The sequence below is a fragment of the Tigriopus californicus genome, chromosome 8 (assembly GCF_007210705.1).
Source record: "Tigriopus californicus strain San Diego chromosome 8, Tcal_SD_v2.1, whole genome shotgun sequence".
Classification (NCBI taxonomy): domain Eukaryota; kingdom Metazoa; phylum Arthropoda; class Copepoda; order Harpacticoida; family Harpacticidae; genus Tigriopus; species Tigriopus californicus.
This window is the reverse complement of record NC_081447.1, coordinates 9865260-9878632: the sequence shown is the minus strand read 5'-3', so window position 1 is coordinate 9878632 and position 13373 is coordinate 9865260. Positions and strand designations below refer to the sequence as shown.

Sequence of the window (13373 nt, the reverse complement as noted above, 5' to 3'; positions counted from 1 at the left end):
CTAATAAACCTGAGTGACCTTTCCAGAAAACACCACGCACCATCATGTACTATATTGAGCAGCGATTAAACAAGAAAACTTTCCTTGGCTCTTGTCCGTTTGCTCAACCAAATTTCATTGTCTCCCCTTGAAGTAACTCACTTGAATGAAAATTTTTACCTATTTGTGCTTCAGCATTATCACTGCAGAGTGCTTCTTGGAGCTCAAACGTACTCGTATATGAGAGAAAGGGAAATGAGCGAGGCAGTAGGATATTGTCTCTTCAAAGTATGAGAACCAGATTTAATCTTCAGGAAAGTTGGGAAGTCGTGCTGACTCACAAAAGTAAAGATTTCGTTTAGTCCATATGGTACATTGCTCATCAAACGAGCAACTCACACCTGCTCTCTTTTATTCTCTCACGCTACATAAGTCTGTCCGGTTATTACAAAAACTTGGAAGTGCCGGCACCTTGATTAAAATGAATTGTTTTAACTTGGATGTCCATTCTAGATTTTGGGACCGGCTCAAGATGCTCAACATATCCACTTTCAAATATGTGGTGGAAGGATTTGTGGTTCCCATAATTTCGGTTTTTGGCCTCTTGGGAAACACGCTTACTATCCTCGTGCTCAATCATCGAGAAGTGAAATTGAAGCCATCCTTGGTTCAAATCCTCTGTGGATTGGCCACATTCGACAACTTGTTCCTTGTGTTTACCTTCTTCATGTTCACCATGCCAGCATTGTCTTTGAGGTATGTATGCGGGCATTGCTTTCTCCCGTTTCTCTTAGTTAGTATAACGACGACGTCACAACTGGACAGGGACGGTGGCGGGAAAATGAATTATTCCATCCCAATCAATGAAATGCATATATCTTCAAACGAGTTGACTCAGTTATTGACCTCAGAAGGATCAGTTTGATCGCAATCCAACTTCTGTGTCCAGAGTTCTGAGCATTCAAAACTCAGATAAGAGACGGCACAAATTGAATGAGCTAGCACCACGTCTTACCAACAACGTGTTGGTAAAACAGTCAGATTGTACCTACGTCGTACTAAGATTTAAGAGCTTGGTACTTTTTCAAAAGACGTTTAATTGAGGTCAAAATTGGCGACTAGAGACTAAAGTAACTTTAGTCTCTAACAGTGACGAGGTCGTCTTTGGTTGAGCAAACAGTCTTTCATTGTATTGGTAGTTATCCACTATCATGTATAAAACTCCTATGATATCAACATTCGATATATGTTTTAAATTCCTTAACAATTAATTTTTTAACTTTATATTATTTTGATATCCGATCAACCAACGCATTAGGGTTGGCAGACGTGTAAGGTTGATCTAAGATTGGTCTGGTATTCTGGTTAAAAAACTTGTGGAAGACACTGATGACACAAGCTGATAATGGACATCGACCTCAAAAGGCTCTAAAGGGTATTTCATCTTTCTTGTAAAAGAAAAAAGCCTTGATTTAACTTGACCTTCTGGAGCAATCTGCACTCTGTTCTCAACTCATCTTTGTCAATAGAGGCATTGATTCTGCCTTGAATAAAATCTAACTTTCATCGAAGGCTAGCCACAGCTATCAGATTCAAATTGCTCTGAAGCTTTTTTGCTAGTTTTCAACTCTTTTTGAACAAATTCTTCCTGTACTTCGGAATTNGGGGGGGTTCACGGGCTTTCTAACCGCTACAGGGAACCGGGAATGCAATCCCCAGTACTATTAAAATGAAAGGTTATAACTCGTCTACTTTTTACCTTTCAAGCTTTATATGATATTTGGTCCACCAACGAATTTGAGTTGGCAGATGGAGCTAGTCCTTGAATGTAGGGTTGATCTGGAAAGCTATCTAAAAATCTGTCCAAGTCTGACTTGAAAGATGGTACCGGATAAACAAGGCTCCAAGTATACCCTACGAATATTAGAGGGAATCAAATTAAACAATGAAGGAGCCCGAGAAAGAAGAGAAGTGGACTTCATTGTTCGAACCAGCCTGGATTCTCGAGGACTTGAAGGTGCTCTCAAAACGCACATTAAGCCTCTACGGTCACTAGAATTGACCCTAAATCCTGGGTTGGGACAAAGCTCATAGATACTTTTGAAGACGTACAGTATCAGATACCTTTCGTACCATCTCTGAACACTGTACAGTCCCAACTTTTTTAGTCTCTCCCAATAAGAGAGCTCTCTCATTCCTGTGATGGTCCTAATGAAACATCTTTGGACTTGTTCGACCTTTTGCAAAGCTGCTGAACTCATTGGAGCCCAAATGGGTGAAGCATATTTATTTTGGAGGACTACACCTACATCTTTCATAGATGAGACCTGCTCAATATCTTCACCGCCATTATCTACGAGTAGAGTGTTCATTGGAATTGACCCAAAGGTCATGTAGCGGAATTTCATTCCGTTCTTTTAGGGAGCAGAGGGGACTGAACGATGGGTGGCCATGGAAAAAGACTTTCATGTGGATTGCTGCATCAGTGATGGTTACGAGATCCAACTCACGGACGAACCGGATAAGCCATATTATCTGCTTCATGATCACTTCATTTGTAATAAACTTTCCATTATCTTGTAGGACTATACCTATATCTTTCATAGAAGAGACTTGCTCAATATATTTGCCTCCATTATCTACGAGTGGAGTATTCAGAGTTTTCAGGGAATAAGGGATTATCAGGGCGTATCCTATCACAACAAACTAAGTTGAAACCAACAATGGTTAGTTCTTCATCTAAGACCCCTGGCCGAAGCCAGGTTTCTGTTATAGAGATGAATGCAATCTCTCTCTCAACGGCTAGTTCTTCTAAGATCTTAACTTTTGTGCTGTCTTTTTTAGAAATCAGACAATGCACGTTCAAATATAGCCCCTTTACGGGCCTCTCTTTTGACGGACCAAGTTCACAAGATCTTGGACCATCCTCTCCAACCGTAAAAAATCCCTCTTATCAACAAAGCTACGTTCTACTGGAGGCAATGCATGAGCTAATGGGGATGGTTGGGTTTGAGGAATGGGTTGGGCAGCTACATTTGAATAGGAACGTATTTTGGGAATAGGGGTGGGGCAAGGAATATTAGGGAGGAGAGTTTTTATAGGAATAGGGGTGGATTGGGTATTTGAAGGAAGAGGAGGGAATTGGGAGAGAGGGTGGGGGGTAGGAGGAGAGGGAGGGAGGAAGCTAAATGGGTTAAGGAAGGGGGGTGGGGTGGGATTAGGTTCAGGAATAGGGTCAGCTCTAAAACTACGAAACTGAGCTATCCTATTTCTCGGCTTTCTTTGCGTCCCTTCAACATGGACGGAGGTACACCGTACATTAAAGCATGTCTTAAGTCTCATGGACTGACGGCACATGTACGGGTGAAAAAAAGGACAATCTACCTTCGAACATCCCTTCTTCCCATTGTACTTCTCAAGGCCGAACTTGAGAAGTCTTTGACACCATTTAGGGTGCTCAACTATAAGTGGAGACACCACTTTAACCTCTACATTGGTCAAATCGGTCGACTTTTCAACTACTGGGTGAGCCTGTTCTTCAAGAAGCACCCTGGTCTGAGTGACCCAGACAGCCAAGGCCTCAATGATAAAGGGCTTATTGACTACGGAAGGATCCTTTCCTGCCAAGACCAAGTCCAAACATTGTCTAGCCTCTTTGCTGACTTTTCCAAAAATAGCTTCCATCATGAATGCACAGGAACTATTAATAAGCAGCAAAATCAAGAGACAAAGAAAAATAAAAAATAAAAGGCTATGCAATCTTGTCCTGAGATACTACAGGACAACGAAGCAAAATTGGAATGAACTACTTCGCATTAAACTAAACATGCAAATCCAAGATGGAGATAGAAAACAAGGAGTAGGGGACAAAGAAAAGCAAGGAATCAAGGACATATGTAAACTAGGAAAACAACACAAAAAACACAGAAATAAACTCAACAAACTGATCAAACACAAAATGAAATCAACACACTAATGAACAGTAAATTCTAATTGTCAAGGAACAATACAAACAAACTGGGGAACTACACAACGATTTAGAACTAGATATACTGCAATAAAGATCAGAGAGAAACTTAACATAAATGAGCAATAAACTTATTAGGTTTTAAAGTAATCATGTCTTACCAAAGAGCCGTGAAAACCCAAACCTAATTGAAGCTTTGCGGCTTTTGCAGCTCTTTCTCTAAAATTGCTTCCTTGACATTCAATTTTAGATTTTGACCCACCTTGGAATACATTCAAGGATTGCTAGAGTGAAGTAAACTTCGACAAAAATCTACATCATTCTATCTAAGGATACGTTCATGGACGATTTCTGGTCCAGAATTAAAAGCTGGCTAAGCTGTCCTAACCTTTGTACAATCGACGGCCAATGTTCACCATCGAACTTTTGCATAGCCATACCGAATTTTCTGGCCGGTTTTGCTCTCGAGCACGCCGACTTTTGGGCTGATGGTCGACCCTATCTCGAAAACATGATGATCTGACAGATTACTTGGCGTCACATGGACATACTGGATCAGATCAGGGTCATTGGAAAAGGCCAAGTCCAGAATGCTATTCTCTCAAGTGGCTACGTGAAGATGGTGGGTCATAAACAGCTCAAACTTTTCGAACGACTGTGAAGTCGATGCTCAAATGTGTATATATTCATCCGGACCACTGAAATGCCAGCCGGGAAATTAAAGAAAACCTTCGAGCAAGATGCCGTTTTGTTAGGTTGATGACCGTTTTATAAAGATCAGGAGCAACAAAATGAGCCCCTGCTTGCATCAAAAGACAAAACTGCCATTGATAAGTTTTATTTCCGGCACCGGGGTTTGAATGGGCGCTGCCTCGAAGTCCCCTCGGCTCCTTTAGCTCCTTTTTGGTTTTGATTCTTTGGGCATAGTTTTTCCAAAATTGAAAATACAGTTTGTTAGTGATGGGGATATAAGGGTTGGGTTTGGGTAAGTTTTGACTTTAACCAAATGTGAGGAGTAAATTTCAGTAATTCAATATCCTGTAACAGGTATGATAACAGGATTGAAAATTGAAATGATTGAAACTTTTGTTGTTGCTGCTCAAACTTTGAATGCTATTTTGGGATTCTGCAGGGATAGTAATATCTGAGTCAAGTTCGATTGGCACATGAGCCCCTGGAATGTGGACGGGGGTGCTAGCTTCAAGAATTAACGTTTCGGTCTATTTGCTTCTTCTTCAATTGAGATGTACCCCTGGACACTACAAATATTATTTCATACATTTTAATTCAACCTTATCGGACAGGTGGATCAGAAGTTGTGACCTCCCAGAGCATTTTGTTTAATGTCCAGTACGCACTTTTGGTGATTAAAGTAATAGATTTATGGACACTGCATGTTGGACAACCATCACCTAAACACTGTCCTTGATAATCTACTGGGCCTTGATTGAAACAGGTTTATTGCACTATTTTGCCAACCCAAGCATTGGTCGTCCAACATCCAGGTTTTGGGCATCTATGCCGTTGTTCACAAAAAGTGCATACTGGAAATTCGACAAAATGTTTATAACAAAATGTCAGGATTACCTAGGCTGCTTCAAAGGAGTCGAACAAGACACCAACCCACTCTGAATTCGAAATTTCATTGTGAGAATCAGTTAACTAAATGTTTTTTTAATGTCGCACACAGGGTGCAACCTCACTGGAATGAAAAAAATCTGAGAGTGGCATTTCTGTGCCCAGAACTTTATTTTTTTGTAGATTAATGTAGTAGAAAGACCAAACCATTGAACTCAGCCATTCCATTGAGGTGAACATGAAAACACATAGTTCCATGCAGCGACCTGAGATCAAAATCATTTGAAGAATAACGCGATACGTTGACTGCGAAATGTCAATTTTCGGTTTTAAAATCCCCATCCATGATCCAGTGCAGTGGTACATGATTTGTGATAACATGAGCCTTTTCCACCTGATTAGTACAAAGCTCAATCTAAGGACAAATTATTCCCCTAAAATTGCTTCTTTGTGCAATGCGCAGTAAGGAAGAAAAAAAAGGTTGTTTTTTCAGTCTTTTGAGTCGTACTCTTACATTCTGTATCAATACATTGTATTAATCTCTAAGTAGGTCAGATCTTAATCTTAATCTTTCCTTGTTGAGTTATGTACTCTTGGTCTTCACCCTCTTCACGCTTGTTTTGGTTTTACTCTAATAAAGGCAATTATGGTACAAAACGGAATCAATACCAACAATGGAACATCGTCCCTCATGAAGATTCTGAAGAAGCCTCTGCTTCGCGAGGATGATCTACTATTTACACATGAGTGACTCATTGCTCAGTGCGCTAGGTAAATCCTTGAGAAAACGGAATCCTTGCGAAGGAGGAGTCCTTCAGGAATCCTTCTGAATATATTTTATCCTCTCGTGTGAGCATTTCTTACCTTGACAAAAAGAAAATGCATCAAGCTCAAAAATGCAATGGTGTTTTACTGTAGCTTTACTAGGGGTCGGGAAAATAATTGGTAATCTTCTCAAAATGCCTGCAAATATCTACTCTCCTCCCCAAAAGGGCAAAATGTTACTATACATTCTACACGTATAAGAACCAAAATCTCATACTTATTCATTTCTTGACAACTTGGTTTAGCGGCATATTTTTAATCCCAATTCTAAAATGATTTACAAAATCATCAATGGGGCATTTGGAAACTTTGCATGTCCCTAGGTTTGCAGCTTAGTTTGGAAGAAACAATTATGTAATGTAGTGGAAAAAATTAGAAATTAAACATATTCAAGAAGCTAACAAATAATCATTCTAATTGGCCTGTTTCATAATATACTATAATGAAATTCGAAGGTTCTTTGTTTGATGGCTCAGGAATTGAAAAACACCTGCTCTTTACTTGTAGAATATTTAATACTAGCATCAAAATTTACTTTTTCAAACAACAAAATTTTTGCTTGATAACCTCAACTGAAATGGACCTTTTGCATTTGTAAACATCAGTGGTCTTTTGTTTATGCTTGGCATGAAGGAAATAACGAGAAATTTGGCGTTTAGTTAGAAATGCATTGTATAACATTTTTCATATATTTGCCCAGAAATATTGCATAAAACGTTCAAAAAGGCTAAACATATTATTTTCTTTTCCAAAAGAGCAAAACTATTTAAAAAAATACTGCTCCTTGAAGAAAATATTTTCTTGACCCATAAGTATTACCAAAAAAAATCCGATATTTACATATGTAAGTCTGTATAGATTTTGAGCCCTTATACGGAGTGTTACGACAAAAACGAGTGATCGTTTCATTTGAACTTGGGTGATAAAGCATTGGCTGGATGAAGTCGTTCGTTATTACAACATGAAAGAGAAGAAAAAGAGCTCGTTTGGCTCTTGAACTGCATCTCCAGTCCTGATATTGAGTGCACAACAAGAAAAACGCCAGCGCATCCAAGATCTCCTGGACGCCAAAGTGCCACATTCTAACATCAGAGACATTTCCAACATCAGAGACATTTCCAACATCAGTTTGGCCCCCACTGGTTGCATCACGAGAGCCATGGAGGCCGGTTTAGGCTTGGAGAGGATTCCTGGAGGTGGTGGCCACAACAAAAAAACGAGATGAGACCTTCATAAACGCCCTGAAGGCCAAGGTGATAGCCGACGCATGAAGACGCTCATTGACAAGCTCCAGATCTCCAAGCCCGCCATCCTCCACACCATCCACCACGCTATCTACCACAGCATCCACCTCGGTCTTGGCCTCGAATTGTTGATCCTGTTTGGAGATACCTCCTGACCAACGCCGTGAAGATAAAACGCCAGGAAAAATGCCAGAAGATTCTCAACTTCCTCACACACTATCAAGCCATTCCACCATCAAGATCTTCAGTTACATGAAGATTTTCACGGTGGATCAGGTTAACGACCAGAGGAATAACATGAGGATTTGAGGGACAAAAAACGATGTCCGAGGTGGCTTCTGAACCGAGTATCCGGCTCAGGAGATGGTTTTAGGGCTATGGGGCTGTTGGGATCCGATGGGAAGAAGATGATACCTCACTTGTTCCCCAAGGGAACAACGCTACACTTTTAATTCAGCAACATTTTAATCTAAATGATTATTTGGTGCATTTTCAAAACAACTCCCATGTTTGCGTGTCGATCAGGGCGTTTTTTGAGATAGCCTCCAACGAATAGGAAGCCGATTGTTTTATACTGAATTATGACATGCTTGAGTTGTTTTTGGTAAAAACATGTCAACATATTATGGTTGATTAGTGAAGCGATACATTTCTCTGGAATGTTTACTATATTATCAAACATGGACCTTCCCATTTACTCTGGGTTGCTGACAAGCTTGAAATTGGAAAATAGGGCTCCTAAGTTAAAATGGTGGGAAAAAAGTCACTTGCATGAAACAAACAAATGGAAATTTGTTCTAATAATGAATACATGTTCATGGAATGAAAGCCGGGTGGATTTGGCTCCAACTCAGATCAAAGAGTGACTTCTGTACCTGTTCGCTACAAAAATGAGCTTGAAAATGTCATAGGTAACATTGCACGGTATTTTAATTTTACCCTTCCTGTAATAATATGAAATCGTATTGGTTTGGAGTCTCATTATGGTATGATGTCCTTCAAGGAGTCGATGATTATAGCAAGGACAAGACACAAGCCTCTATGATAATGAATTCCAGAACTTACGACACGCCAATGAAATATGTCATGCGATAGTGTATCAGCAAAACGTGTATCAAAAATCATTTTTAATCCACCTTTTGTAAATTCAAACGTCATAAGTGAATTTGACATGTCTCAAACCCACCTAAAATTAAGAAGAATGCTTCATTACGTATTTGGAAAGTACAGTGGGAACAACAAAGTGACAAGAAAATTATGTCTCTTGTACGAGCGTTTGGCACATCTTTGTGTTACTGGCACTTTTTGGAATTAAAAAAGTAATGCTCTATTATTCTTGTGACAAATTTTGCAACATAAAGGACATGTTATGTTTAAAAAAAGGTATAACAATACTTATTGATTAGTCTAAAGCCAAAAAGATATTAACAAAAATCTTATTTGACCTTTTGTTCCTTTAGTTTACTTTTCGTGCAATTGTTCCATAAGGAACAAAGATTTTGGGACTCATTTTCGAAACTTTACAGGATTCTCTGAGTTATTAAAACATACACAATATTTGCACCCAAAATATGAGATCAATTCTTACTTACACATTTACCATAACCACTGTACATAAGGTGCATACTACATGTCCACATGTCCTGTATTCATGTTCCAGTTATTCCACCCACGTGCTACCTTTTGTGGCTCCTTACTTGCTCCCCGCCACAAACACGCTCATGACGTGCTCGGTTTATGCCACCGTGGGAGTGGCCCTGAACCGCTACGTGGAAATGAATCCCAATATTCATCTGGTCCCATGGCTGGAAAATGGCATTGTTCAATCTCTCTTTGTCTTCGTGTTTTCGGTAGCCTTCAACTTTTCGCGATGGTTTGAGCTCGAATACTCGTATGAGTGGGTTGAGCGCAACGTCACACTCTCAAATGGAACGGTGACCATGATGAACGTGTCAGAAATCACCCTGAACGTAAGTTGAGTGCTTTCCCAGAGGTTTGCCATTTCATTGGCTTTGTCGCTCTTTTTTGGATTGGAGTGTCTCGCTGTTGTGTAAATCAAATTCCAAAGCGAACCCTACATTTTAGCGACAAATCGTGTTTTCAAAATCTTTGTACCTTGGCATTTCCATTGGAAAGGGTATATTTTTCTCCAAAGTGCACACGCATATCTGATGCTTCTGATAAGATTGTATTTGAGGTGTTTTCCTCGATTCCAATTCTAGGCGACGAAGCTGCGATTGAGCGAAGAGTACATCCGTTGGTATTCTTTGGTGGTTAATTCCATTGTTATGATCATTGCGCCCACGGTAATCATGCTTCATTCTTCGTACAAGGTGTACAGTCGTCTTCAACAAGCCACCATCAATCTTTCGTCAGATGCTCGAATCCAAGCTCGGCTCAAGCGCAATCAGAGCATAACACGGACGCTCTTCGGAATTATCGCCATGTTCCTTTGCTGTCATTCTGGAAAGGTTAGTCGAGAAAGCCGTCAGTGTCGTATCCAATTTGAACAATTAGAAAGGCTCCAATTGCTGCCAGCCTTGCATACGGTATACTGTATATTCGCTCATCATTCTCAAAAAGAATGAAGGTCGGATGGTGGAATGTAACACGTAAAGCAAAGGCCCGGAGGTAAATCTGGACGTACATAGTCTTTGAGTGAGGATCGATCAACTTTGATAACCAATTTGTCTTAATGTGATATTCTTGCTCTCGTTTAGAGATTTTTTGATTGAACTGTACCAAAAGTGGAGTTACTCAGTGGCAGTGAGGCAATTTAGAAATGTGATGAAAGGATTATAAGTATGTGTTCAAGAAGGCGTGAACAATTGTTTTCTCTTTGTGATTGTTCCCTTGAACTGAGGGCCCTCTTCCCACTAAATCCAAGTACGTACTTTCACCAATACCGAGGTTTCTACATCATTACCCAGCTACGTTGCTCAGCCAAAAGTAATACGCGTATTCATTTACTCGGGTATTCATTGAGGAATGAAACCTATACAGAATTTTTCTAATGTTTATCACAACGAGCAAAAGCTGACCGGGACCGACGAAAGGCGGACTTGGCATCTTATACGAGTTTTAGGTCTGTCACCAGAGAATGAACGCTTTGGGTGTTCCGAATATTTCTGATGGCTAATGACACGACTTTGGCAGGAATCCAACCGAATGAATGTCCATGTTTGTCATGGAGAGGAAATCATTACACAACCTCCGTTCAGGCTTCTCTCATAAGGTTAGCTCTTTCCAAAATAACCTGCCTATTTTAAATATCACGAGGACATGAAAGTTACCTCCTACTCCTCTACATTCTTACCACTTGATAGAAAGATAAAGTTCTGTCGATCCTAATCATTTTAGTGTTGTAGGATACGGTGGACGTTAGTAAGGTTTCATAAAAGATCCTTCTTGGTGTTGTGAAACTCGTACACAAATTGTAGTTCCTTTGGGTTGTCAAGTTAGTCGATGCGACGGTCACTCGTCAAGACTTATGAAATTATTACAGAAGCATAAGTGAGGACAACGAAAAACCTGTGCCAGATGAAATATCCCTAACCTTGGCATAGGTAACGCTCTTCAATAGCACTCACATTTTGTTTTGAAACCTTCACATTTGTTTACTTAAACTCGTTAATAATTCTATCAGCGGCAGAGGGACATGCACATGCACATTGCACACATGTTGGGCCGTTCTCACGTAAATGATGGATGTATGATCGTTTTTTGGAAACGGAAAGCAGAACTATATTGTATGACAACACCTGCCAGGACAAATTTTCTTTCCAAATTCTTGGCTCATTCTGATTACATTCAGTCTTTAGACCCACCTCCCTGAACTCGAATCATGTGTTCACGAATACAAATAAGGAAACTGAGGTTTTAATACTCATGCAGTTTTCTTCTAAAAGCAATTGCTTTCAACAAAGAAAACATTGTCCATTTTGGTCGTCTAAATTTTGTTCTTGCAGCGATGACGATTGCACAAATAAATAGTATATTATGAAAGCATGGTATTGAAAAGGACACCAACATCAACAATTCGATCTGCCCTGGAGGCCTATAGTTTGTCGAACCGATGACAGTGACAAATGACAAAATGCTGGAAAGAGAAGGCGGAAACAGTATTGTTTATATAAATTGTTGATCGATTCAGTCTCATTGCAAAAAGCAACTGAGAATGTCAGAGAAAAATCTGCTCTTGTTGAACAGTAGTGCCAAAAGCTGGTCAAACTTCTACAAAGAGTGTCCATTGTTTAGAGGTAATTCGGTCGGTCTCTCTTTCTTATGTGATTGGGTCTATTCCCTAATCTTTCCTTTGCATCCATCTAAAGGGAGCCTTAAATTTGGTCACTATCACAATGAGGCCCCTCCAAAGGGCCGCACAAACCCACTCAATCATGAATAAGAGGCTGGGAGATAAGGAAGATCACTACCCTTAGGCTTTTTTTGATCAATTCTGTAAGACGCCTTGGGTGTGATCTGATGATCAGAATATTTGTTCGAAAACTCTTGAGAGTTGTGTACGACACAAAACGTCTCTTTAGTGCGCATCAGAGACAAGATGATCACACATTGAACTCCGTAGCCAGAGAATAAAATATCATGTTGCCTTTTGGAGGTATGAGGTCGACCATCAGGTTCGACTTAGTTTCATGTCAAAGGCCGATTAAGAATAAGTGCCAGAGCAGCAGGTCTTGACCTAACCAAAAGATGTGCTGCCTAGCGAAGAAATTCACTTTGAATGAAAATGTTGACGCTGCAACAATTCTGACGGATATAACAATTGTGACCCTTCTTTTGTTACAACCATACTATTCGGGAGGAATGAGGGAGACCTCTTGGGGTTTGGACTCCTTGAAGAATTTTGACCGGTCAGGAAAATAATGAAAACCTGAGACAACGTTGTACAAATAGAGAAAGAAAAGAGGGGAAAGGTCAGTTCTGTGACTCAATATCCATCATATATAAACATTCCACCAAGGACGTGAAAAAAAGAACCTTTTGATTTTGATTGAGCCTTCTTCGTTTTTCAGATTGTCATCTCCATATATGAAGTGATTTCAGTGATCATGAACGAAGGCGGGATATTAACTGAATTTGCCCCTTGGGCCAAACATCTGATTGTCATCAACACACTCCTCGTGGTCTTTAATTCCTCCAGTAATTTCATCTTGTACTGCGGCGACGTGGTTTTTAGAGAGTGCTTGGCCGCAATGAGCTTTGCCAATTGCTCGTGCCACGAGTCCTGCTTTCCGGTGAGTTAGTCAAGGACACCTCCACTAAGGACTTGGTCAGTTATTTCAAAGAAACAGCTATTGCTGGTAAACATTATCGCAATTCGTTAAAATTGCTATCATTCGTATGGGCGTATTCCTATTGTATCAATTTAATCTTGAGAATCATAAAAGGCGTTTTTTTACAAGCAACGATTGATTTCCAAACATGCGAAACATGGGTGCATATCGTCTATGGCAAGAAACGTCAGTCTCGATTGAAGTGATCTCCAGGCTGTACATACAATGATGGATCACTTTTTAACCAATGTGTTGCAAGGCTGAAAGAGATAATTGATCAAGAAGCATAAAAATAAAGAAGGATCAATTGAATTTGAAAGCCTTGAAACAGAAACAGGGGTATATTAAGGAGACCAGGAAGCCTCTCATTGCGAATCTAAAGCTTCTCACAAACCAGTATCGAAGTTGAAAACAAAGCTCTAAGACCACCGCCAAAATCTTGGAAATTGCTTAAAAAACTTGACCAAACACGTCGAACTGATGTTC

The 13373-nt window shown here is 40.0% G+C and overlaps 1 protein-coding gene across 1 annotated transcript in view; it reads left to right on the top strand.

The window, feature by feature from the left end:
* The first annotated feature begins 280 nt into the window (after positions 1 to 280).
* The window catches only part of LOC131885371 (FMRFamide peptide receptor frpr-18-like), a 15439-nt gene continuing 2346 nt past the window's right edge, over positions 281 to 13373 (top strand). The window contains exons 1-4 of the mRNA XM_059233402.1: positions 281 to 735; positions 9254 to 9563; positions 9816 to 10064; positions 12627 to 12848. Of these exons, the coding sequence (XP_059089385.1) occupies positions 347 to 735; positions 9254 to 9563; positions 9816 to 10064; positions 12627 to 12848 (1170 nt within the window). The 5' untranslated portion in view covers positions 281 to 346. The remainder of the gene's footprint in view (positions 736 to 9253; positions 9564 to 9815; positions 10065 to 12626; positions 12849 to 13373) is intronic.